Source organism: Scardinius erythrophthalmus (genome assembly GCF_964197995.2).
Source record: "Scardinius erythrophthalmus genome assembly, chromosome: 12".
NCBI classification, from domain to species: Eukaryota; Metazoa; Chordata; class Actinopteri; order Cypriniformes; family Leuciscidae; genus Scardinius; species Scardinius erythrophthalmus.
Window position 1 is genome coordinate 17,685,905 of NC_138232.1, and position 27,323 is coordinate 17,713,227.

Below are 27,323 nucleotides of genomic sequence, written 5' to 3' on the forward strand. Positions count from 1 at the left end.
CTAGATACAGTAAATTGTAAAATAACCTTTAAAATGTGAAAGTATTTTGCTCTCATTTAAAACATTTCCAATTATATAGAACTTTTTTGGCATAGAGGGTTTATTTAAAATTGAACCAAGAACCCATAGAACCCCATTGAAACTTTTTTCCACCGTCGGGCCAAACCATTCTCACACTGATCAGGCCCAGCCGGTATGGATATGGTTTATTTTCCACTGTGTGGCAAACAGCCACACAGATGGTTTACTTCAGTTGCCTTGGTAAGGCACGAGTTAGCAGATGATATGAAATGTAAATAGCGACCATGTTATGAAGGATGATCAGATATTTCTTTTAATTGTATTATTAACTTGCGTTAACTTCGCTCAAATAGTGTGCTTGGCCAGCTACAGACAAACTGTCTGCCAGGCAACAGACAAGAGACCAATTCTGAGTCACTACACGCATTCTACCAGCACAGTTGGCCATGTTTTGCAATTGTGCCGTGCCGAACCAAGCTCAAGTGGAAATACTACTGGAACTGTTCCTTACCTTTCATTTGGCCCGACGGTGGAAAAGCAGCTTAAGAGTGTATACCATATAGATTTAATAGATTGGTTTTCATTTGTGATGCTGTATTATATATTGTTCTTTTGTTGGTCATGACCCTCTTTGATGTTACAGCCAGAAGTGCTGGAGCAGATCCATAGTTTAAAAGAGCTGTGGCTGGACAACAATTCATTACAAACTATACCAGGGGTAAGCACAGGATACATCCACTCACAATTTCAAAAGTAGAATAGATTTCCAGAGTGGCATATATTGCATGTACGAAATATCAGCATACCTTGTCAATCCTGTTATAGATTTCATACATATACTGTAGGTATAATACCAGTAAGGCTAAATTAACATTTTATCATTATATAATCAGTTCCTTGTCATTCAGACATTTCATTATTTGGGTTTAAAAGTACTTGAGTGCCAGGAAATGATGACAAAATCTTTGTGGAAACTATTGGAAGTTGACATGACATTTTAATATAGATACTGGACTATATGTATAAAGTATAATATATGATTTCTTTCATTTATCTCTCTTGTTGTCTGCCGAAGTCTATTGGGAAACTGAGGCAGCTGCGATATCTAGACTTGGCCAAGAACAGGATTGAGAGTCTAGATGCAGATATCTCTGGCTGTGAGTCCGTAGAGGACCTACTTCTTTCCTCCAACATGCTGCAACAGTTACCTGATTCAATAGGTGAAGTTCCACTGCTCGCTTTGTTGGAAATATTTGGGGTTTTAGGGGTTATTCAGTATATAAGATTACTTGTGCATGATGTATCTTTATAATGTTACAGGAAAGTTGAAAAAGTTGACAACATTAAAAGTTGATGACAACCAGCTCACCTCACTGCCTAACACTATTGGAAGGTTAGTAACTCACTTACAACTCATCCAGCTGTGTAAAAGAAAAATGACAAAGGCAGAAAATACCTCTGAGACGTCTTAGATTGTATTCCCTGAACATTCCTCTAATGCGCAGGGTTTTTTTTTCTTTCTTTATGTCTATGGAATTTTTGTTGTGGTTTATAGCCAAATAATAGACCTCTGATGCAAGTCTTTACTGACCCGAGCCTTTGTAATATATATATATATATATATATATATATATATATATATATATATATATATATATATATATATATATATATATATATATATATATACACATCTTTTTTATGATGGCATTCAGTGACTTTGAACTCTAGCTTATAGTGTCTGTATTGGATTTCTCTGTGAATTGCCATCTGGGGCATGATATAACAATTCTGCAGCTTTGCTGCTGTCATTCTGACAGTTTTTCACACCCCAGCATGAGAAAATGCTGACTGTCAACTTCATTGTGACTCTCAGCTCAAGCAGTATCTTTCAATCTTTATTACCAATTGAGGGAAATTGTATGTAGAGTCCTGATTGGGAAAACATGATATTTTGGGATTAAAATGTACAATTAATTTAAAACCTTAAAAATAGCAATTAGATCAAACCTCCTTAGAGTCAATATATTGTTTAGCTAAAATGTAAATTTATATCTGATAACTTGTAAATGAATAGTTTGATCTATTGTTTTGGTCATTCTACAAAATGAGTGCCATTTTCGTCTTTCATACACTACTGCTCAAAGGTTTGGGGTCAATACAAATTAGAAAAGAAATAATACTTTTATTCAACATGGATGTGTTAAATTGGTCAAAATGACAGTAAAGACAGAGAAAATATATATTGTTAAACAGAAAATAATTTCGAATTGTAATAGTATTTCTCAATTTTGCTTCTTTATTGTATTTTTGATTAAATAAATGCAGCCTTGGTGAGCAAAGGAGACTTCTTTCAAAAACATGTTAAAAAAAATCTTACTGAGCCCAGTAATAAAAATATTTTAATGTTATAGTGTTGTCTTTTCTAAACAACTTATCATTGAAAGTGGATATGTAGAAGTATCAGCATTTTACTCATTATCGTCATTTAACTGTCAACCCTGTAATCTTTCTGAACAATTAAATCGCAGTATATATTAAGATGTTTTAATTTCGTTTGTGATGGCACAATGCAATTAACACTGAGAAATATTAACCTTGTATATTGGTCTAATAAACGGTTTAAAATCGTCCAGAAATTAATTTTACAAATGACCTTATCAAACCCGTTTCGTAAGTTTGACTTTGGGTTTTTAATTCATAATCAAATGGGAAATTCAGGGACGAAGTGTATACACCATAATTCACAGAATCTGTTAATTGAGAGGTCATATTTTCTGCAGACTGCCTTTTTCATTTATCAAAGCTGTCACCACTACCTCATTCCTGTGATACTATACTCCATGCATCTCTCTTCTTGGTTTGTCATTGCTCGGTTCTGTGTGTTGTGTTAATCAAACATGCATCTTAAATGGGCACCTCAGTGCACGTGGCAAAACCGGGTAAGTAGACCAGCGAGCATTTGTATTCCCCACACGTCTGCCACAGCATGTTTATTTAGGCAAGGGCATACCTTTGCATCCATATCTCGCTTAAAGAGACACAATGAAAGCCCTACATATGGAAGGCCAGCTGGACCGGTCTGCTAGTACAAATGTTGTACTAATGACCTTACTTAGCTTAACAAACATATGTTGACCTCTTTCAAATTCATTCAATTAAAATATGACATAAAGGGGAAAAGCAACTAAGAAACAAAATGCATGTTTTAAATGACTAATGTGAGGTCCAAATGCACCCATTACTAAAAGTACTGAAACTCGTTTGACTCAATAAACACTGTGGCATATACCAGACCATTGTAAATGCTATAAACTAGCATAAGTTTTTTTTAAGAGCCCATATTTCATAGGATAAGAGTGTTTTGTACAACCACCAGAACTGCATTGCAGTGTAATATATTTAGTAAAATCATCATTAATCCCTTTAACATTTCTTCTGTTAATTCATACTTTTGTTACGTGGAGACAATGGTTCCACATAACTCTCATTTTCCATTAACAAAACTCATTTATTCCTTGTCTTAAAAGGATATGAGCCCTACACTCATACTACTTGTATTGAATGTACTCAGGCTTGGATATTTTGTAGGCGAATTGTAAACATTTGAATGGGATGTTTGAATGTGAAATGGATATTAAAGGAATAGTTTACCTGTCATCATTTACACACCTTCATTTTCTTCCAAACCGTTATGACTTTCTATTCCTCCATGGAACACAAAAGAAAAAATGTTGATAAATGTACTGGCCGCTCTTTTCCAATGAAAATGAGCATGGCAAGCTCCAACATGACAAAATAGCACCATAAGAATCATAAACTGACATCGGTACTACATGTTCCAAGTCTTATGAAGACACACAAGCTAAGAAAAGTCTGTAAGAATAGGGACTAATATACTAATATATGTGCTAATATTTAGGAATATCAGTACTGAATTTTTACAGGTGTTTTATCCATATTTTGACATGACATGTTTTGGGGTTTAAAGGAAATATCTATAAATTTCCTTAAACGGATGTCCTGGCAGGAAAATGCCAATACCTTTTACGTTTTTCTATGGATTTTTTTCTTACAATGTATGATTAGTTGTTATGGACTACTTTTATGACTTTTTTTGTTGTCATTTTTGGAGCTTGACTATCTGTATCGTCATTCATTTTAATTACATGAAAAAAGAGTGTTCTACAAATTGAAAATCAAATGGGTTTGGAACGACATGAGGGTGAGCAAAATGTTTTTTTTTTTAAAAAATAGGTGAATTCTTCCTTTGGTCTGGACTTTGGTTAAAACACCTAACTTGCTACTCAACCCAAACTCACAAAAATGTTTTAAAGAAGAGTTATCCTCTACAGTTGAGGCAATTATGTCTTTATCTTGTGGACTTTAAAAAGACGTCACATGATGCGTATATTTATCTTATCATCTCATGAAGTGTTTTCAATAAGCTTTCAATAGGGATTAATCGACCTTGCATAACTATACACTCCTCACCTGCTTTCTCTTACATCTGCCAGTTTATCACTTTTAGAGGAGTTTGACTGTAGCTGTAATGAACTGGAATCCCTGCCTCCCACCATTGGCTACCTGCACAATCTTCGGACATTTGCGGCCGATGAGAACTTCTTGGCCGAGCTGCCCAGGGAAGTGAGTATTAGTGGCCTGCTCTTTCTACAGAATTATTAACGAAAATCAAAGATACATTCTCTATATATCTTACCTTTCTTTTTGCTGAAAATACATCCTACTGTAGTAGACTAGCTAAGTTTGTTTAGATGGTTGCCAGTTTAAATACCTGTTCAAAACCATTCAAACTGTCAAAGGTTAAACAACATAAAACAATTTGTTCAAGTCTGTCTACAACAGTAATGAGCTCAACTAAAACCAGTTAAACCCGGACCATTTTGGAATTTTTATTCAACAGGGTCCTGAAACTTTTTAAACTCATCAGTGTCACATGATCCTTCAGAAATCATTCTAATGCTGATTTGGTGCTTAAGAAACACGTTATATTATTATCAGTGTTGAACATAATTTTTGTGATATATTTGTAATTTTTGTGATATCGTGATATATTTTCTTCTTTTTTAAGATTCTTTGATTGAAGAAAAGCATTTATTTCATAATGTGTCCTTGCTGAATAAAAGTATTACTTTCTTTTAAACAAATCTTACTGACCCCAAACCTTTGAACGGTAGTGTATTTGCTTCCCACGATCCCAAAGAAATAATGTTTACTGTGTAGACACAACACACAAAGCAATATTAAGGCTGTGTAGACAAATCAAATGAAATATAACACATTTAAAAATGATACAATATTCAAATAGGGTATACATTTTTAGTGTTCAGTGTACACCTGGTGGTTCACATACATTTTGAGAGCCACTAAAGTGGCTTAATACAGCACAGCTAAAATCTGTAAAACCAAATGCTTGGTAATGCCCTGCTGACCTTCACTTACATCACACACTGTATTGACAGTTTACAAGAGTCATTTTACCTGACAGAATGCTGATATCTAACAAAAAAAAGCTGACAAAATTGCACCTTACCAGAGCTATCATATCCTGTCCTGTGCTGCAGATTGGAAACTGCAAGAATGTCACGGTCATGTCCTTGCGCTCCAATAAACTGGAGTTTCTGCCTGATGAAATTGGACAGATGACAAAGCTACGTGTTCTCAATCTAAGTGACAATAGGTAACACCTGATGTTCCTGTCGTTATTTTTTTGTTCTCATTTTACACCCTGTGCACACATTTATCACACCAACACATGATCTTCAACATTGTTTGCTAAATAAAAGATGAGACGCATGAAACTCTGTTCAAAGCATAGAAAGTACTTCAAACCTCTTATAGGTTTTTTTTTTTTAACAGTCTTGATCGGTTTATGTAAAGCAGTGAGGATGGTTATTATTTTCCATAATGGCACAGTAATGGGGCATGACATCATAAAAGTGCCTGGCCTGCCCATAGGCCAATTAAAAAAGCTCTTTATGAGCTATGTGGACAGTTTAGATGCTCTGACTGCGATTACCTGGAAACAGAGTAATTAAACTTCACCAAGAGTAAATGCGACATAGACATTAGAGTACTTGGGTTAATGGGCCCCTTAAATGGAGAGCATTACCACAGGTCTTCATAACATTTTAACTACACCAAATAACTCACCCCAACAGCCTCATTTGGCTTTTGACATCCATGTTTTAACTTTTGAATCCTCATGAACTAATTGTTTATGTTCTGTTTTAGGTTAAAGAATCTTCCCTTCACGTTCACTAAATTGAAAGATCTTGCTGCACTCTGGTTATCTGACAATCAGGTTATTATCTGGACCTCCTTTTTAAATTGTGTATAAAGTCTTGTCTATACAGTATTTGGACCACTTTTAACCACATTTTACAAACCGTTTAATACAACTGGTCCCCAATTTGTGTTTGGGCCTTATGAAAGCTAATGTATGAATTTCATCGCATTATAAAACAATTTTTTTTTTTTTACTTACTTAACCAAAATGCCACTTTGTTTTATTTTTATAAAGCAATTCAGTGATGTTCATACATTGATGTATCTGCTTAATTGTTTGTTAAATGTGGTTAAAAAGTAGGGATGCACCGATTTTGACCGATAATTCTTTATTCATTTGAAAGCCGATAACCGATGTATTAGCCAATAAATCTAAATCCAAATTTGTGAGAGCCTGATTACAAGAATAAAAGTACAACCATTAAAAGCCATGTCCCAAGCACACAATTATAATGTTCTCATTATAATTTTATGTAGCCTATTTAACAGCACATGTTGCACTTGACTGCATTTTTTTTTTTTTTTTTGAAGTGATTCCAATCATATTTCAAGAAATTCAAAACCATAATGGCGAACAGTTCCCATCTGAAGTGTCTCAGCTAAAGGAAATGATCCATTATTTATTGGCTTTAATATATCAGCCAAATTTTCTTATTGGGACGATAAAGATAACATATGTCGTCCGATACTGATACGGTGGCCGATATATCGTGCATCCCCATTAAAAAGTAGTCATAATACATACTGCTATTAATAAATTTGGTTTGACAGTTGTATTTGTTTACAACAGTTCTTTTTGTTATTCAGTCCAAGGCCCTTATCCCCCTTCAAACAGAGGCTCACCCTGAGACCAAACAGAGAGTCCTTACCAACTACATGTTTCCTCAGCAGCCCCGGCACGATGAGGGTGAGAATACAGTAAATCAGCCGTTTCTCTTTTCTTTTCATTTTAGCGGATTACATTTTTTGGATGGATGTGTGTTTTCCATGCTGCAGATTACCAGTCTGACAGTGACAGCTTTAATCCCACTCTCTGGGAGGAGCAGAGACAACAGAGGATGACGGTGGCATTTGAGTTTGAGGACAAGAAGGAAGAAGAGGACAACTCAGGAAAAGTGAAGGTCCCCTTAGGAATTTAAAATGTGAAATAGTCAGCTTCTTTAGCCCCGTTTACACCTGGCATTAACATCCATCTCACGTGATCTGATCTGATCACAGATGTTAATATCAGATGTAACCGGGACAATTGCTGTATCTGGTTAGCTGTGATTAATGAAAAACCACCTTTAAGCATCAGAAAAGGTCATAGCGCTGCCATATGGGCTAAATCCTCTTCCCTCTATCTGCAGGTTGAGATTAACCTGAAGCGCTATCCCACCCCTTACCCAGAAGACCTAAAGAACATGGTGAAGTCAGTGCAGAACCTGGTGGGTAAGACCACTCACCCCCTCAACACTGAAAAATGCTCTTCTGGGACCAATATGGAGCTCCACAGCCAAGACAAGTATGAGCCCAAGTGGCCCATTGCTCCTAAGGAGGTAATGCTTCTTTATCTTATTTTACCACAGTGCCTACCTGGGTTCATACATCAATGTCTCTGCAATTTGGCTCACAAAGTGCTTTTTTTGTTTTATAAAAAGAATAGATCAGACTCTGAATTACGATTGGAATGCTGATAAACAAATAACTGTTACTACTATATTAATGCTCCAAGTTACAGGTAAACCAAAAGATTTCAAAATAGGCCCTAGGGACATAATAATAATAATTTCGACAGTTGACAGCTGAAAAAAATAATAAAAAAATCAGGTTTTGTAGGGATGCCAGACTTTCTTTAAGATTGTATTATTCATCTTTATTTATTTTTTAAATGTTGTTTGCAATAATTTAAACATTAAATATATAATAAAAATAATAATGATTATATAATACTTATGTAAAATAATTGTAAATATCACATTGTATTATATTATATTGGTGTTACTGCAGTTTATAAACAATTAGAGGTAATATATAACGGTGATTACCCATGGTAAAATGAAAAATGTGACACATTGCTTGAATATCCATCACTTGGGAGTCACAGTTTATTTTGTCATTGAATCATGAGACACCATTCAATGAGATTAGCGTATGCTCTTTGCAGGTGATGGAGCGAGAGGTCAAAGACTATTCTAAACCACCAATGTCTGATCAAGGTGTCCTCCTCAACTCAGCCATTGACATCCCAAAACGCAAAGAGGATCTGACTGAGAGCTCGGAAGTATGACAAGTTTTCTCTTTTAATTTTGTCTCTTTTAAATGCTGAATGTCTTAGCTTTATCCTCTTAAAGCATTTACGCACAGTAATATCTCGGGGTAGCAGCTTATTTTACACTCTCTTTAACCTTTATAATGGTTCATTGTTGTAACTACAAAACGCATAAGGGATTTATGAAGTCAATAACTTTAAAAGAGAAGGATGAGAGTGTGTAATGAAATTTAGGCTGTAGTTTCTTTGTTTTTGAAGGCCTAGTATTTGCATCCTCGGTGTCTGAGTCAGTTTGGTTGTGTGTATAGAGAGTGTTGTGTAGTACTGAGAGTGTTTGTTAAAGGTTAGCTGAACCTGCGGAGATAAAATACACAAAAGATCAGAGCAAATGTTTCATCTCTCACAGCCAGCAACCCCCTCCCCAACCGCCAGAGCTGCAGTGTTGTTTAGGACACAGGATAACAAAGAAGTCATTAACTTTGCCTATGAATATTAGAGCAAAGCTGGTGCAATTAGTAATGAATGTCACAATTACCTTGTAGGATGCTTCATTTTTTGGTGACTCACCTTTAGTATCCTACAATTATTTACTAGAAATCTAAACTTACGGTGTTTTTACCCTCGCTCAGTCTTTTTCCCGTAGCACTGCTCAGTTGTACAGCTGAAAACCTTTCAGTAAACAGGAATAAAGGTCAGAGTGAAATGTCAAGAACACTCAGAGGACCCATTAAAGGTCCCTATACGAAAATATTAATTGAATTCAGGAATGGTAAGATGATTTGAGTAAACCAGAATAAATCAAGGAATTATACAAACACAGCTACATTCATAATCCATTCATTGATGCCAGGCTTCTCTATGCTTGCAGTAGCTCTTTGTTTAGAATAGCATACAAGTGCATGGTGTATTGTGTCCATCGCAGCTTGGCCTCGCACTGCCTTCCCCCAGGGTCTCAGAGACCCCTCCGGCCAAACTGTGGAGCTATAAACATTATTATTAGTATTATTATCAGGGTTATCGGGACCTTGGGAGTACCAGTGCCATAAACCTCATGTTTCTTTCTAGACCATGAGAATCCATTTTTGTTTGTTTGTGTGTTTGTATATATGTATGTATGTTTGTTTTGCTTAGATTTCTTTACATCGCGTCGTCCCCAAGCCGCCACAGCCAGAGAATACGAGCCTGGCCGTTACTTCCTCTTCCTGTTTCTGCCTCATAGTAAGTGGCTGAAAGACCAGACAGCAGAAAAGCAGCTAAGCATACGGGGTGGCTCATTTCAACTGCCTTCAAAGCAAATTCAATTCGTTTTCTCAGACACCCCCATTGTGGGTGAAAGATTTGTTAAATACATGCATGGGTTTGTTTTCTATAATGAAGGAAAAACACTCCCAGTCCATCAGTTTCCAGCATAATGTCAGTGTTCGAATTGTAGGGGGGCTAGAGGAGAGATTGGCCAATTTTTTTTTGCCAATTCCAAAATCTTTTTAAATAAAATAATAATTAAAAAATAATAAAAAGAGCTATTATTAAGTAATACATACAGTACCTGTCAAAAGTTTGAATTTTTTTTATATGTATTGTGAAATATTATTATAATTTATTTTAAAATGTAATTTATTCCTGATGGCAAAGCTGAATTTTCAGCATCATTACTCCAGTCTTCAGTGTCACATGATCCTTCAGAAATCATTCTAATATGCTGATTTGCTGCTTAATTTCTTATTATTAACAATGCTGAAAACAGTGATGCCGCTTAATATTTTAGTGGAAACTCTGATACCTTTTTTTCAAGATTATTTGATGAATATAAAGTTCAAAACAACAGCATTTATTTGAAATAGAAATATTTTGTAATATTAGAAATACTGTCAATTTTGACCAATTTAATGTATCCTTGCTAAATAACAGTATAAATGTATTACTTATATTACTTACTGAACACAAACTTTTGAATGGTAGTGTATAAGAGCTCTTTTATCCCAAATATTGGGATCTTTGGTATAATTCGAATCAAATTGCCCACACACTGAATTTGGTTCCCAGTTCATTTAATATGAATATGAAAGCATTGGTCTGCCGCATCAATTTACACCGTTTCTTTTGACCCGTTGTGCCAGAGCAACGAAGAGCTAAAAAGACAAAATAGAAAAGATGATGGCAGGTAAGGGGAGAGGTGGCCATAACGGACTAAAAGAAATAACACAGAGACGTTGTTCTGAGAGAATGTTCTGATATGTGACTTCTCTCTTGCTCTGCTGCCGGTTGTGTGAGCCAGCCTGCTGATGTACAGTCAGGTCTGAGAGGTGTGAGTGTGAGACAGCTGTGAGAGACCTGGAAGCATCTGATTTGCTCCCGGGGGATTTGACCAGACAAGCCAGGACAAGGCCTGTGAATCCTAACAGTCTACATATTAGTCTACTAATGATGAATCTCAACTTGATGTTGAGGTGTGAGATCACACTCTGTTACTTCTGATATAGTTCTCAGCTTCAGTTTTGTTTAACTTCGAGGTCATTTGGGGACACTGTTTGGGTTTTAGAATCAGGAAACTGTCACTGTAATATAATAAGGGAATTGTTTAAGCATGTTCTAATGAATGACTCATTTCAGTATATTGTAAAAGTTTTAGAGAAACGAAATACTAGCTACATTAATGTATTTCACGTTTGATCCTTTTGTAACGTTTTTAAACTGGAATCTCTCTCGTAATGCTGTCTTGTGTGTTTTAACGGCTTAGTTTTTTTAAAAGCAGGTCCTGCCTAATAGAGTTTTATGTAATATGCAATTAGGCAAACAGATTTTTATACAGCCAAAATGTTTGCAGTTAATATACCAACCGTTTCAATATAATTGGATATGTTGGCATTTGAAATTACATTTATTTTGATTTATATCGACACTGTGATCTAAAATTGGATTACAAATATCACCTAGTATGTTTTAGTGGGCCTATAAACAATTTGTGTTGCTTGATTTTGGTATTTAAACGATAGATTGTAATTTGATTGCAGGAAAACCTCCCCACTCCCCTAGTGCCTGTTTTGTATTCCTTTTGTCTAGTGTTTGATTCACTGTGAATTTGACACCTGTGTTTCCAGGACTCAATGGGAGGTTCCCCCAATGATATCCGAATTTCTGACATGAGGCCAACTTTGGTAGAGCCACCTATGTATAAACCAAAGGTTGTGTTACTGGGCAAGGAAAAAAAAGGTTAGTGAGACGAAAAAGCCTGTAGAGGTTCGAGCTGGCATGAAATGAAAGTTCACCCTATTTTCCAAATGCATGTTATTGATCTAATTGTGGACCAACATATCATAACTTGAGCTTATCTTATGTTGGTTCCATTTTTCTCTTTTGATGTTTATTAATAAAGCTAAAATCCTTCTGAGAATGATGTTCTGTTATAACGATGCATTGTGTAATTGCACTGGGGAACACTGTGGAATAATAGCTGTTGTCAGAAACACAATAATTGGGGTTTATTCTAGACAAAAATAGTTGTTGTTGATGCATTTATTAAACTATTTTACCTTGTATACCTTTATGCCTATTTTATCTTTTTTTTAAGAGTCCACCGATGATTCTGAGCCAGACAAAATGCATTGTTTGAACAACAGCGGATCATCTGCCACTTATTCAGACTACTCGCCCTCCCAGGGATCATCTGGCTCCTCCAACCCACCTGGAAATGTCAGTAATCTGCAAACATCTGGGAAAGAGGGGCCACCACAGACTCACTGGACCAACAGGTTGGCAAGAATTTAATCACTGCCACTATTCATTTATATGAACTAATTGACCATCTGTGCTTTCATATGACATGACAGTTGATCAAACAGTTTAGATTTCCAGCTCACTGACTTTTGGGTGACCCAAAACTGATGTTGTGTCATTGTAATAAACATCTCTGCCAATAAACCAAAATTATTTGAACCAATTATAACCAATCAATTGCATCCATCCTCTATGGACACACTGAGGCTCGAATCGCCATTGGCTAGTACATTTTTTATTTTACTCGCCAGACTTTTTACATGGAATTCAAGAACAATGCAAAAAAAAAAAAAAAAAATACATAAAAATATACATTTCAAACACTATTAAAGGCAAGTGACCAGTCGGTAATAAAATAAGCAATCAAACTACAATGCAATAGCACAAATAAACACAATAGAACAAAGATACAAATGAAATAAATGAAATAAACAGTACATTTCAGGTTTATTTAACCGTAGTAAGATACAGATTAGGTACAGAAATTAAATAAAATGTAAGGACAGTGACAGTTATGTCAACTCTTGGCCATCGGCAGTCCTTATTGTCGAGCTCTGCATTTAGATCTAGCGCGTCAATTCTGCGTTAGTTGTTCATGTGTACGTCTCTCTTTGTTGAGTGTGCGTGAGTGAGAGAAAGCGACAGAGGGCGCTCTCAGCCAAGCGACGCTGTGTAAAGCTCAGCAGGCAATTAAAATATATCTGTGCTTAACTTATTTTTTGCCTCTAACTCAATCACAGGCGACTGAAATCGTACAATTTACTAGCCATTAGCTAATTAAAGACATTTTTAGCCACCTAGTGGGAAATTTGGTTGCATATGCGAGTGATTTAGTCGCAGTGTAGAGGGTTGTGCATGTTATTTTTTACTAACTGCCAATATTTATAAAACACAGAATTGCATTTCATATTTTTACTACTCTTTCATATGTTGTTCAGATTGCAAATCTGTGCCTTTGTGGGGATGTCCCGTACACCACTGATGATGTTGTTATTTGTCTTTTTCCTTCCATTTTAATTAACAAGACAATTGAAGACAATTCTAAGAGGGCTCTATCTTGGCATTTGTTTCTTTTAAAATGCCTCTATTGCTCACATCACAATTTCGCTCTCACTCAAAGTCACACACAGCAGTATGACTCTTGCTGTCATCTTCAATAAAGTGTAGCTGAAAATCCATCTCTGTTGCTAACAGTAAAAGTTTTATTATATTAGTACTGCTAAAAAACCTAATTATCACTCCTTTCACTGCCTGTTCTTCAGAAGAGCTCTTTGAGAGATTTCTGTTTTCATAACCGTACAGAAGTATTACGTGGGCACAATTTTGTAAACATTGAAAATCTATTTGATGAGGATGACAGTTCAGTCTGCCACAGTGATATTTCCCAGCACTTTTCAATTTGAACACTACATGGTATATTAAGAGAGTTGAAGGCCCAGTTCAATTTAATTTTCAATATTTCATCCCCAAAGTTACATGAATGAAGACATCAAGTTTAAAGATTGTGTGAGCATCAGCTAAAATAAAGCATAGTACATAGAGCAATGAGGGGTAGCGGTTGGTTGCCTTAGGAATTTGGGCTGTACACAAATGTTGCAGATTCAGTCCTAAGTTGGAATGAGCAAGGAAATAGACAGTAACTAAGATTGCAACCCTATGTTTTAACCATTGTGCCCTTGAGCAAAGTACTTAACCTGAACTTGCTCAAGGGATATTATGCCACAGTATGTCTACAGTAAGTAAAGTTCTTAGTAATGTGCTCTTATTATTTGTTGTTTTTTCTTTTTCTTTAAGTACATGAGTCTTTAAAAAAATATATATATATTTTTGTATTTATTATTATTATTATTCAAATATCATAAAGTATTAAAGGTCCCATGACATGAAATTTCCACTTTCTGAGGTTTGTAACATTAATATGAGTTCCCCTAGCCTGTATATGGTCCCCAAGTTTCTAGAAATTTTAATCGGTGTAAATCGAGCTTTTGCTATCTTTCTCTGCCTTTGAGAAAATGGAAGCTCAACCAGGCTGATCTCGAATCTCCTCCTTATGACGTTATAAGGAGAAATGTTACCTCCCCTTTCTCTGCTTTGCCCGCCCAGAGAATATTTCTCGCCCATGAGAAAATGCGCTAGGAAGTAGAACGCGCGCGATTTTAGTTTGTCCACGAGAGATATCATGGCTTTTGAGCGAGCACGCATAATAATTGCTCAATAATTGGATGTACAAATGAACATCGAATGGTCAATACAGAGCTGGGCTTGCTGAACGTCGGACAAGTAAGTCAACAAATTATATAGCCTATTGTGTGTTGCTATACTGTTTATGGTTACTTAGCTTGTTACACGTAGAATGTGGCTGTCGCATTAGCTATGCAGTTACTTGCGCTAATGTAAAGGTAGACAGCATCAAGTTACACACACTGTAACGCGAGTGTTGTACATTTGTTCTTGTTATTTGGATAACCGTTTTCCTGTTGGTTATATGGCGCTTGATGTAATTGTAATAAGATAAATTACAGACGTTACAGATCTCTAATGAAAAGGCAACAGTAGGTTCGCGTTAGCTACATGATAATAACTGTAAACCATCCGAATAAAGTACCGTATCCAGACATAATATTTTAAACTAACCATTCGGAAACGTCCTGCTGGAGCCGCTGAGTTGCAACTTCTTCATCCGTTGCTTCTCCATCCGGATCAGATTCTGGGTCAAACTGAAATGCGTGAACGACTGCGTGTCTTCGTGCCATTGCAATATATCCAACGTAAACAAACATGCAATGGTAACGTTGCGCAAGATGGTCAAGGCCACACCCACCCTCCACCTTGCGCCGCCTTTCTCCTCCTCATTAGTATTTAAAGCTACAGACACCGAAACGGCCCGTCTGAAGGAAGCTCATTCTGGGACTGGCTTGTAGTGGCTATAATTCTCCACCGAGGCTTAATTTTTGGAAAGAGATTTCAGATACAGTACTAGGGACCACTAAGGCCTATATTAAAGCCTACAAAAAGTAGCATGTCATGGGACCTTTAATACATGAATATAATTGTTTTTTCAGGGATATATAATTATAAATATAACTAATATAAATATAATTTTTACTACCTGAATTACCCTTGCCTTGTCACAAAAAAGGTAAATGTTTTTGATATTTTAAGAGGCTTATGACCTCGACACAGTCGTGAGAGTCTACATTTCCTGTTGTTTTTCCTGCATAGTTCTAGATGCACCACATTACATTACTGAGTTTGAATTTTATGATATTGTATATGCTTGTCATATCCAGTTTATGTCCATGTTTTTGTGTACTGATTTTTTCCGTATAGTGCACTGATGAAACCTCAAATATATATTTGTCTGAATATGTCAACAGGCTGGCCCAGTCTTTCCCAAAGCCCATTGAAACCAAGCCCCTTCTGAGCCAGAGGGAAACACCTCCTTCCAGCACCCTGCAGCAGCGAGGTGAGAGGCGACCACTCAGCGACACCTTCGACAGCTGGAACGATGCCCCCCACTATGATAACACAGGTTTTGTCTCAGAAGAGACACCTCTTGACACTCCAAGCAGCAGTGCTGGAAACCCCATGCTAGGCTCAAAGCCCCGGAGTGCCTCGATGGCACATGGGCGACGGCCTCTCATGAGACAAGAGCGCATTGTGGGAGTTCCCTTAGAGCTCGATCAGACGCAACACACTTTCCACACAGTCCGCACCAACCCTGAAACTGAAGTGCCTCCTTCCTCTAACCCCTGGCAGAACTGGACGAGGACTCCCAGTCCCTTCGAGGACAGGACAGCTTTCCCTTCCAAGTTGGAAATTACTCCAGCCAACAGCCCCAATCCTGACCGTAAGGACTTTGAACAGGAGATGGGAGAACTACCCAGCACTTTTCCCTCAACTAGAGCCTGGGGGTTTCTGGACTCTACAGACTCAGGGCCGGGACGAGGTCATCCCAACCTTTATTCCCATGTCCAGGGTGGAAAAGACCCACACAAAGGAAACACTATGGTTGTTAGCAAGAGTTCCGAGAGACTTTCGCCAATGATGAAGGAGGTAAAAGCGAAATTTAAGAAATCTCAGAGCATAGATGAAATGGATACTGGGTCGTACAAGGTTTACAGCATCCCCTTGGACCACTACAGTTCTAGCATAGAAAATCAGGGAAGTGTTGATAGAGCAGACCTCCCTGTACCACTAGAACAGAGCATGTCCAGGAGCCAATCAGCTCCAATGCTGGACGATGATATGGATGGCTACGGTTTAAATAAAAGCTCTCAGCAGCAGAAGCCAGCCATCCCAAAGAAAGTTTACCATTTTGACCAAAGCTTCAACCCGCAAAGAGCCATGGATCTTGTGAAAGCGGACAGGAGAGTTCCTCCACCATTCCCCAACACCCCTGAATACATAAACCAACCTGGGAAGACGTTACCAAAGGAACTTGTGAGCCCGAGAGGCTACCGAGGCTATCCACCGATGGAACAGATGTTTTCATTTGCTCAGACTGCAGTCACCGACGATGCCATCAATCCACAGCTCTCTGTCCAGCCCCAGCGCTCCAGGCCGGGCTTCCTGAGGCGAGCTGACTCTCTGGTAAGTTCGACAGAGATGGCGCTATTCCGCAGAGTAGCTGAGAACCATGAGCTGCAGCTGGCAGAGCACTACAACAGGCCTCAGCAGATAAAGAGCATGCTGGAACAACAGAACAGCTTGTCTACCATCTCTGACACCCAGTTCCACAAGAGGAATGGTAGGTATGATGAAGATTACTCGTCTTATCAAGAACCCAAAAAGCCCATTATGGGTTACCCCACTAAGAGTCTGACACAACGTCGCCCCCTGTCTGCACGGAGCTACAGCACAGAGACATACGGGGCATCTCAGGCAAGGCCAGTGTCTGCCCGACCCACCATGGCTGCACTGCTAGAGAAAATGCCTTCAGATTACAATCTTAGTACATGCACTGAGAAGAGCCCTGAGGGTGACATGAAGCTGAGATCTGTCCCTCAAAAACAAGAGGACCCGAACTCCAAAATGCCAGTAGATTGGAGACAGCAGCTGCTTAGACACATAGAAGCAAAGAGGCTAGACCGGGTGAGTAAGCAAGCTTTGCTTTTTGTTCTTCTACAAAAGTGTTTGTTAGCTTGGAATTGATCTAAACACTCAGTATTTGCAAGAAATAAATTAATTCCTCCTTTGCACACTGAGTCCGAAATGTTTGTATGTGTTTTTTTGTATTTGTCACGGTGGCTTTGAATTGTCAAAACACCTCAAAATGCTTGCTATGGATGCAAAAAACGGAAAAAAATGTTTATGACGGACGAAAGTTTCGGAGTGAGGTCGTATTTATTTTTTAAAGAGCGAAAATTTCAGATGAGAACTTCGGACTCTGTGTGCAAGGACCTTTATTCTGTCTTAGTCTTTAAGTCATTTTATACTTTGTTTGTTAATAATTGAGATCTTAATAATGAATTTTCTCAGTGCAGTATATTTTACTATATTATTAAATACCTACATATTTGTTTTACATAATATGTTTGTTTTACATATTAAAGACAAATCTTAAATGAAGGCCACTTTTTAGTGTATAGACACGTGAACAGTTGGGTGAATCATAAAGTATTAAGTGTCTGGCAAATATTTCACTCCAAAATCAAAAGTAATGAAATTATATTCTGCATTAAAAAAATGAAGCTTTTTCTCTGTATTTTTTTCATTATGATTTTTGTGCATTTTGACATTATTTTCACTAAATTCAAGCAAACCATTCCCTTTTTTTATTCAAAAATGATTCTCACTTCTTCAATAATGGGAATTTTGGGAAAAAAAATGTATTGACCTTAAAATAATTGTAACAATGCAAAAAAAGATTATTTAATGGTCCTTAAATGGCTTCAAATTCTTTATGCAGAATATGTTTCTTTCTTTTTAATTGTGGTGAAATATGACCCTGGCATTTCTTTCCTGAGATTCACCCACTTATGTACATGCAGCTTTTGGTGGTGAGCATTTGTTTCTGTGTAAGTGGAATACATTACTACAGCATACTTCATTGTTCGTGTAATTTAGTCCCACACTGCTGCTATTAATATTCTGTAAACGTAACCACTGTGTATCACTAATGTGTCACGTCGGCGGTAATGACGTACTGTTGTTGTTCTGTTTGTCAAGCTTACTCACTCTGTTACAGCAATGTGCAGTCCAGTGTACCCCAGCCACAGCCTTTTGACCTTTCTGTGTGGCATACCCATTCACTCATGTCATGTGGTTGTTTCCCTCCAATCAGAGCGCTGTCCTTAAGCACAACACAGTAAACTTCGGCATGCTGTACTCTGGAGGCTATGCTGCACCGCATGCCAGCAGAAGCATGACAATAAACTTTTACAATAACACAAAGCATGAAAACCAAACAACTCAGTGGCTACCTCTACCAAATGTGAGTATGAAGCAACTTCAGGCCCAGTTTCAGCATGAAGAAGTGCAACTTATATTGACGCAACATCTCCTATTGAAGACCTTCTTTTTAGATCTCTCTCTTTGAGCGGCTTCTGCTTTAACTTCTCAAACAGTGGTAATATTATCATTTGGCACATTTTGTTGTATGGTATAATAGTCTTTCTATAAGTTAGACCATCTAACACATTTCACAGTTTAACACTGATCTAACACTTCACCTGTTCTGAGTTCCAGGCTAGACACTGTCTCTCACTGTGATGTTAAACATATATAGGTGTTTTCTGTTGCATGTGCTCAGTCTTTTGTGTTTGGTCTATGCACTACAGTGTTCCTCTGTCCTTAACTCACAGAACAAAGCAATCTGTGACTGACAGCAGAGATACATTTATGAAAGGCCTTCTTGATCTTTATAAAATACAATCAAATTCAGTAAATCAAAGTTAAAATCAACTGTCGGGTGAATTCACTAACCATTAACACCAGCACTGAGCGTCGCATATCTGTGTGCACAGTTCACCAACCTCCATTTACTTATTCACTAACAGGTGATTGCTATACTGTAAGTAAATAGAGTTTGGCGGACTGCTCAAATCAAGTTAGCCAGGGGCTGAAATAGCTCTGTACCAGGAGTATTTGTAAGCGATGCAAATTCGTTTTATTATACAGGGTGGGCGATTTATATGGATACACCGTAATAACATGGGAATGGTTGGTGATATTAAAGTCCTGTTTGTGGCACATTAGTATATGTGAGGGGGCAAACTCCTCAAGATGGGTGGTGACCATGGTGGCCATTTAGAAGTCGGCCATCTTGGATACAACTTTTGTTTTTTCAATAGGAAGAGGGCCATGTGACACATCAAACTTATTGGTAATGTCACAAGAAAAACAATGGTGTGCAATGGAGTTATTTACAAGTTTCTGACCACTTATAAAATGTGTTCAATGTGCTGCCCATTGTGTTGGATTGTCAATGCAACCCTGTTCTCCCACTCTTCACACACTGAATGGCCCCCAGGGTCTCCCGATCTGACCCCCTTAGACTTTTATCTTTGGGGTCATCTGAAGTTAATTGTCTATGGTGTGAAGATACGAGATGTGCAGCACCTGAAACTACGGATACTGGATGCCTGTGCTGGCATTTCTCCTGCGGTGTTGCTATCAGTGTGTGAAGAGTGGGAGAACAGGGTTGCATTGACAATCCAACACAATGGGCAGCACATTGAACACATTTTATAAGTGGTCAGAAACTTGTAAATAACTCATGAACGAATAAAGTTACATTGAAACCAAGCACACCTTTGTTTTTTTTGTGACATTACCAATAAGTTTGTTGTGTCACATGGCCATCTTCCTATTGAAAAAACAAAAGTTGTATCCAAGATGGCCGACTTCTAAATGGCCACCATGGTCACCACCCATCTTGAGGAGTTTGCCCCCTCACATATACTAATGTGCCACAAACAGGACTTTAATATCACCAACCATTCCCATGTTATTACGGTGTATCCATATAAATCGCCCACCCTGTAGATTGATATAAAGATATACAGTGTAGTTGAGCGTGCTTTCAGCATATTAAAAAAGCCCAAGTCTCTGGATTGCAGTAGTTTAGTAATGCTGTAAAGTCCAGGTAAAGTACACCAGATTGCAGTAGCCTGCTGCATCTGCCACAACCTAGCACTCAGAGGCCTGTTGCACAAAGTTACTGTAGTTGAACAAACTTAGAGCCGGGTTAAAGTTGTCAAAACCAAACAAATCCGACCCATTTCAGATCAAGTTATACAAGATAAATTATACAAGATTCATATATATAATAAATAATTTGCCAATTACCATTGCAATGAACACCAATAAACTGAACTCAAACTTTCCAGGGTAGCAACTGAAACCAGCTTTGTGCAACAGGCCTAGAACCGACTTGTAATATAGGGAATTTTGCCAGTCAAAATGCTTTCAGCACAGATTTTGTTTTTCACTGTTATGTACAAGCATAGTTTCTTTAATGAATTGGACAAAATAAACAACAGACCAAGGAAAAAAAACTTTTGTCTTTTAATTGAAGAAAGCATGTGAATGGAACAGTCAAATAGTGAGCTGAAAAATCCGGTTTTGTGGGAGTGTCCTTCTCACATCTCGGTTCTTTAAAACGGGCACATTTTTATTTTGCCAGTGTAAATTTAGAGCACTGTTTTGAATTCCGCTTGCTGACAGCACTATATCCTTTCAGACACCTTCACAACAGAGCAATATTTTAGATAATGGGCAAGAGGTGGTTTCCCCAAGTAGTCAGTGGGCGCCGTATTCACTGGGACGAAGAGACGTGCCACCAGAGAACATGAATATCATCAAAAAGGTATTGATTCAAGTTTTTTGATTAAAGTTATCAGGGGAACACAAAACATTTGCAAGAGAACACAAAAGCATTGGCAAATATTTTTTCCTCCCATCTCATTTTCTTTTTCTTTACCATGTCCTTTTAGGGGCTCCATTGTTTGTCGTACTGATTGGTTAAAGATTCTGAAAGGCAAGCAATAACAAAATTATTACAAACAGTGTTTTATATTAACTGTGTAAGTAGGGCTCAATCCCCATTGTCTCAGTAGAACAGATATTATTAACAAACTTCAATTAAACAAGTTGGTAAGTTTGATTAATTTCTGTAAATCAGTAATGTTTACTTCAATTCATTGTTTAATAAGTGATTCAGTGATTCCCTCCAAAATTACCACTGAAGTGTAAGTTTAGCATATTTAACGTTAAATTGTTCTACCATTCAAAATGAAGTTCATGCATTCAATTGATCAAAAGTGACAGTTAAGACATTTATGTTACAAAAGATTTCTATTTAAGATAAATGCTGTTTTTTTCTAAACGTTTCTATTGAATCATAAAATGATTAATAAATGAATCATGGTATCCACAAAAATATTAAGGAGCGCAACCGTTTTCAACATTGATATTAAGAAAATAGTTGTATTTCACAATATTACTGTTTTTACTCTAAGTTTGATCAACACACACACACACACACACAATGCAAAAAGTTCTGCAAAACGATCATCAGCGATAAATCATCAGCAATCACAGTAAAACTTTCTAACCTCTAAAATGGTCCCGTTTGTTTCATAAGCCATGCTGAGCTGAAATGATTCATTGCATTTGTCTGGATCTCATTAAAGTTTTATTATTTCCACAATACGTTTTTAGAGAAACACCCACATGTCTCTGAGTATTAAACCCTGTCATGTTCTACTCTTTAAGTTTCCTCTGGCTTAACCTGTTCTCTGTGAGATAGACATCTCTGTTGTATCGTGATTGCCATGCTCATTTTTTCAAATGCCAGGGTTAATTACTACCTGCTGTCGTGATTCATTTCACAACGCGTATTCCTGCTCGGTCTCCTTAGCAACCTCAGTCTACTGCTGAATGTCTTTACGTTGTCGATCAATATTGTGGAACATTTTGCTTCTTCTGACACATTTAGTGTTGTGAAGAAAAGTAATGAACGTAATGAAAATGATATTAATTCAAATAATGAAATCAAAATGTCATAAGGTTGCTACTACGTCTTTGTTCCTGTAATGATATAAAAGCACTTGCCAGCTGCATGAATTCATTAAACATTTGCTTGATGTTTGCCCACAGCCTGGTGTTCACAATCCCCATCAACAACAAGCTATGATGATAACCTCAGCCACCCCATCCCACCGGACGGCCCGTGACCAGCAGTATGAGGGGGCCATCAACAAGGTGTCCATCCAGCAGTACCAGCCACCTCTGCCCATGCCCATCACCACCACCAGCCCCCGGCCTCAGAGTGCCCGCTGCTTCATCCAGACTAAAGGCCAGAAGAGCATGGATGGCTTTCCAGAGCAGGTACCGTTGATCGCACAGAATGTAATTCAAAGAAATTAGGGGTGTAACGATACCCTCAAGTCACGATTCGATACATGAACTCACGATACGATATTATTGTGATACTCCAAGACATATGGTAAAAGGTTAACAAAAAATGTACTAATGATTAAAATGCAAAGTTTGGTTTTACATTGTGGATGTAAATGAATAGGCTTGGACTTAGTGCTGGTAACCCAATGCACAGGACAATGGTTACACCAGAATAAAAATATTCATGATTCTGAAGCGTATAATACAGAATTATTTTAGACGAATATGCTTGCACTCTGTCATTGACTAAATATATTTAAAATATATGCAAATATTCCCTCATTGCATTATTATACATTTTATTTAACATTATATATAGTAGTATAATATAGTACATACACTAAAACTCATTTTGGTTGAACTATACACAGTGTCACTATCCACGATACATATTGTTGCATTTTTGTATTGCGATATATTGTGACACGATATATTGTTACACCCCTAAAAGAAATGCAAAGAGAGAAACGCCCAATTGCAATTCATCTCACGATCATGGAATATTAATACAGTGTTTTCTTCATTCAAATCATCTTCTTCCTATGACTAAAGGGCTTTTCACACCGAGCACGATTAAGTAAAGCAAATGTACGTTGCGATGATGCCGCAAAACGCAGCGCCACAAAACAAGATTTGCTTTTGACCAGCATGTGGATTTTTTGAGAAGGACCTGGCTGCAGCCTGCAGATCGGCTCCCTTACCTACTCTGATTGGCTCCATTGTCTTTCATAGGCATACTTGATAGAAAATGTGTTTGTAGTTGGTGTAGGAAGGAGTATGTCATTTAAAAAACTGGAAAAGCTGTGCAGTTTCACAAAGCCTTCATTATAATGCACAGAAAGCATGTAACTCGCAATGTCCCTGATATGATTGTTTTGGTAAATTAAGCTGGTTTTTAGGCTAACGCACAGACGACCCCACAATATTTCAAAACAATTAATTGGTTGATTATCCACAGCATGAGGGCCAGGTCTTGAGGTAGATGAATGAATTATAAATAAGGCTAAATTATTTATTTATCATTTTGATTATTTCATATCACCATAGAAAGGAAATGAAAAAGGATGTATCAGTATCGTTAGCAGTATCAGGAACAAGACATACTTATAGTTACAGAAGAAAGTGTTATTGGTCATGCAGTTGTATGATAACTAACTATTTATGTGCGTGTATGATGTTCTTTAATTTTCTTCACTACATTGCAAAGCTTAATATCAGATTTGTGCTACACTTTATTTCAGAAAAACAATCTGTTCCTCGTTATTTTAAAGTGATGAAATCGAGAACTTTTTATCTGTTCATGCCATGATTCAGAAATATCGCGCCTGGAGTCTGTTGCTATAATGAACGCAACTTTCACGAGCATCTGACTTACAGATAAACAGTGCGTTTTTATTTCAGTGCGGTTAATGTTGTGGTTATTTCAGCAAACAGTTTTGTAAATTCAGCTTAAAAGCATTAAGTAAAATTGTGCACTGTGCTCACGCATTTGATGTCCTTGAATGAGTGATGTTTTAATTATGTTACCTTTTCAGGTGCGACCAAAATTAGATTTGAAAACATCACATTTCGACTAATTTTTAGCTCAAATTGTATCCAAAAATCTCACAGCCCCGCGGTCAAATATTGTGATTCACTTCGTGAAGTATTAAATCGAGATCACCGCGACCAGTTTTGTGACCGAATCTTTTGAACAGATTCTTTTAAACTGGTTCACAATAAATAACATTCATTATTCGACTGATCTAGAAAATTAAACTTGCAGTAGCTAAAAAATCTTTTATGATGACATTCGCTCATCAATCCATGCACTACTCTGACCTACACCAACTACGAGCACATTTGCTATCATGAATGCCTATTGAAAACGAATGAGCCAATCAGAGTAAGTGCAGCTCCGCCCCGATCTGCAGGCCGCATCCAGGTAAACTTGAATTTTTTCCCCGTCGCCCCACGATGAAACGAGCCGTCCAATTAGATTCCAGCTTACCCGAGCCGCTGCTGTTGCACAAAAGTGTGAGAGGGGTGGCGCTGTTTTGAAAACCCGTGTAAACACCAAAGAAAACTATTCTGGAATCGAGAAGAGAATGGATGTTCTTGTTATCATTGTGTTTCTGAGAACAGATTTATTGTTCTTTATACGGATTATCATTTCTATTCATTTTCCACTGAATTATGCGATCTGAAGAGCTTGAAACGGCATACAGAGCGCTGTTTTCTTCCGTGCGTGTCTGAATCAGAGAGCTCATTCGCTCTAGACCTGTCAATCATATTACGTGATCATGACTCCTGCCCTTCAGAATGACGACGTTATGTTCATTTCCTCTTTCTAAAAAGAATAGCAGGCAGATATCTATGGGTACAATATGCGTCACATCACTAAACATGCATCATCGTTTTTCGAACACTTCAGTTTTCACAGTCCACACTACAATGCGAAAACAGCATTTTCAAATGTATTCACTTGGAAGAGCTTTGAAAAAGCTTAGTTTTCAAAGGACAAAAGCGCTGTCTCGGTGTGGACGAAAGGCCAAAACGTAGAGAAAAAGATGTGTTTTCAAATGTATGTGGATTAATGTAGACTTAGCCTTTGATTTATGTTGTTGACAGCTGTGTGTGAGAATCGAGAAGAACCCTGGCCTTGGTTTCAGCATCTCAGGGGGAATCAGTGGACAGGGGAACCCCTTCAAGCCCTCGGACATGGTAAGACCATTTCACTCTCTGTTTTAAAGGACAGAGCATAATGAATATAGTATGCTAATTTCTGCATTTCGTTCTCACAAATTGCATTAAAAGGATGCTTTATATAGAACAAAATCAAAGCTATCTCTCTTCAGTCAGTAAAGTGTGTCTCTCTGTAGAGTTTCCATGGAAACATGCGCTACTGCAATGCACAACCTTGCACACCAGCTGACTGCATTACCTTTTAACCTTTTCATGTCTTGGCAACATTTGGTGATAGTTCAAACAAAAGTGTTTTGTGACTCAAATGTTGCCGATATTCGTTAAGTACGTACAAAAAAAGATATTGTACATCTGTTTCACGTTGTAGTAGCTTTGATTAGATTGAAATTGTGTCAATTTGCATGAAAAAGTGTCGTTCTTTTGTCGTCCCATAAGGTTTTCAACTTAACATAAAGATTGCTTGTGTTGTATATTGGGATCTTCTAACAAACCGAATCCCTGTGAGCCCTGATGAAATGATGTAGTTTGGTGGACTCTCAATATGTGACGTCAATAAGACTTCATATGTGTGCACATGGTGCATACTGATGGGTCCCACATGTAATTTAAATATGTATGCTTTATAATCTCTGCCTTGATTTCAGCACAAAAACACCGTCACTAATGGATCCTCTGACTTTACTCTTAAAAAAAACCTAAGAATTTTTTATTAATCGTATGTTTTACATTTACTTTTTAGTTAAACATTTGCATTTACTTATTAATCGTAAAAGGTAATTTTATAGATACATGTAATTATTTTTGAGTTGAGGAAAAAGAGCGAGAAAGAGAGAAACCAAAGAAAATCTAAATCCAGATTAAACGGCAAAGATTCTAAACCATAGTCACCATGTGGTTCCTAACCTCATATCACTTTTGACTTATAGGGTATCTTTGTTACTAGGGTACAGCCTGATGGACCTGCCACCAACGTTCTACGACCAGGGGACAAAATTCTGAAGGTAACACTGTTCTCCATCACATTGTCCCACGAGCTGCGACAATGCATCCTCCGCCACACTGCAAGTGGAGGGCTTTGCATGTGGCATTAAATGTCCAGTGTGTATGTGTGTGTGTGTGTGTGTCTCAAACAAGTGAGCATGGACTTCTGTTGTTATGTTTGTCCAACTTTGACATGACAGACTGTTATAACATTTCAAGCTGCCACATGTCTTATAAGTCAATTTAATGGCATGAAATATTATATTTTCAATTGAATTATGAAATTTTTGTATCAGATATTACAAAATATTACTAATCAATACAACCAACTACCTCAACCTGACATTTACGTTTATCTTTGATGCAGATTGAATCTGGTCTTTTGAAAATGTAGTGAAATGTATCCCTTTACCTCCCAATAAAAGAAACGTATCCCTTTACCTCCCATTATGAGAAAATTAAAGTGCTGCATGTAAATCTTTTGTAGGAGACCTCCAAAACAAAATGAAGAACCTTTAAACTAGCATAATAGGTTCTTCATTTTGTTTTGGAGGTCTCCTACAAAAGATTTACATGCAGCACTTTAATTTTCTCATAATATACATTGCACATCACTGCATTTTTCAAAGAGTCTGAAACCGGTTCATTTGAAGATTGTCTCTCTCAGTCTGCACTGATTGGTCAGATGGCCCGGTCTGTTGTGATTGGTCGACCGTAATGACTTTTTTGCATTTTGATCTTAAAAAAAAATGTACAGACCTTTTACATTCACAAATGAGTGGTAATATTCGAAAAATCGTAATGGGGCACTTTAAATACAAATTATATATTATCTGTTCAAAAGTTTGGATGGTTTGATTAAAAAAAAAAATTCTATTTTAATATATTTTTAAAT

At 37.3% G+C, this 27,323-nt stretch overlaps 1 protein-coding gene across 5 annotated transcripts in view; it reads left to right on the top strand.

Annotated features, from left to right (window-relative positions):
- lrrc7 (leucine rich repeat containing 7) overlaps positions 1–27,323 on the top strand; it is a gene marked incomplete at its 3' end in the record, with an annotated part of 37,470 nt that overhangs the window by 9,246 nt on the left and 901 nt on the right. For 2 of the 5 annotated variants that reach the window (XM_081379809.1, XM_081379806.1), the window contains exons 7-26: positions 665–739; positions 1,097–1,241; positions 1,342–1,414; positions 2,946–2,963; positions 4,539–4,668; positions 5,607–5,722; positions 6,277–6,346; positions 7,138–7,237; positions 7,327–7,451; positions 7,680–7,868; positions 8,477–8,593; positions 9,713–9,799; positions 11,680–11,791; positions 12,150–12,330; positions 15,733–17,449; positions 18,642–18,791; positions 21,042–21,167; positions 22,460–22,690; positions 25,373–25,465; positions 26,374–26,448. In XM_081379809.1, coding sequence (XP_081235935.1) covers positions 665–739; positions 1,097–1,241; positions 1,342–1,414; positions 2,946–2,963; positions 4,539–4,668; positions 5,607–5,722; positions 6,277–6,346; positions 7,138–7,237; positions 7,327–7,451; positions 7,680–7,868; positions 8,477–8,593; positions 9,713–9,799; positions 11,680–11,791; positions 12,150–12,330; positions 15,733–17,449; positions 18,642–18,791; positions 21,042–21,167; positions 22,460–22,690; positions 25,373–25,465; positions 26,374–26,448 — 3,930 coding nt within the window. Of the gene's footprint in view, positions 1–664; positions 740–1,096; positions 1,242–1,341; positions 1,445–2,945; positions 2,964–4,538; positions 4,669–5,606; positions 5,723–6,276; positions 6,347–7,137; positions 7,238–7,326; positions 7,452–7,679; positions 7,869–8,476; positions 8,594–9,712; positions 9,800–11,679; positions 11,792–12,149; positions 12,331–15,732; positions 17,450–18,641; positions 18,792–21,041; positions 21,168–22,417; positions 22,691–25,372; positions 25,466–26,373; positions 26,449–27,323 lie in introns of all 5 variants that reach the window. The other 3 variants (XM_081379807.1, XM_081379808.1, XM_081379810.1) reach the window with 3 other exon arrangements.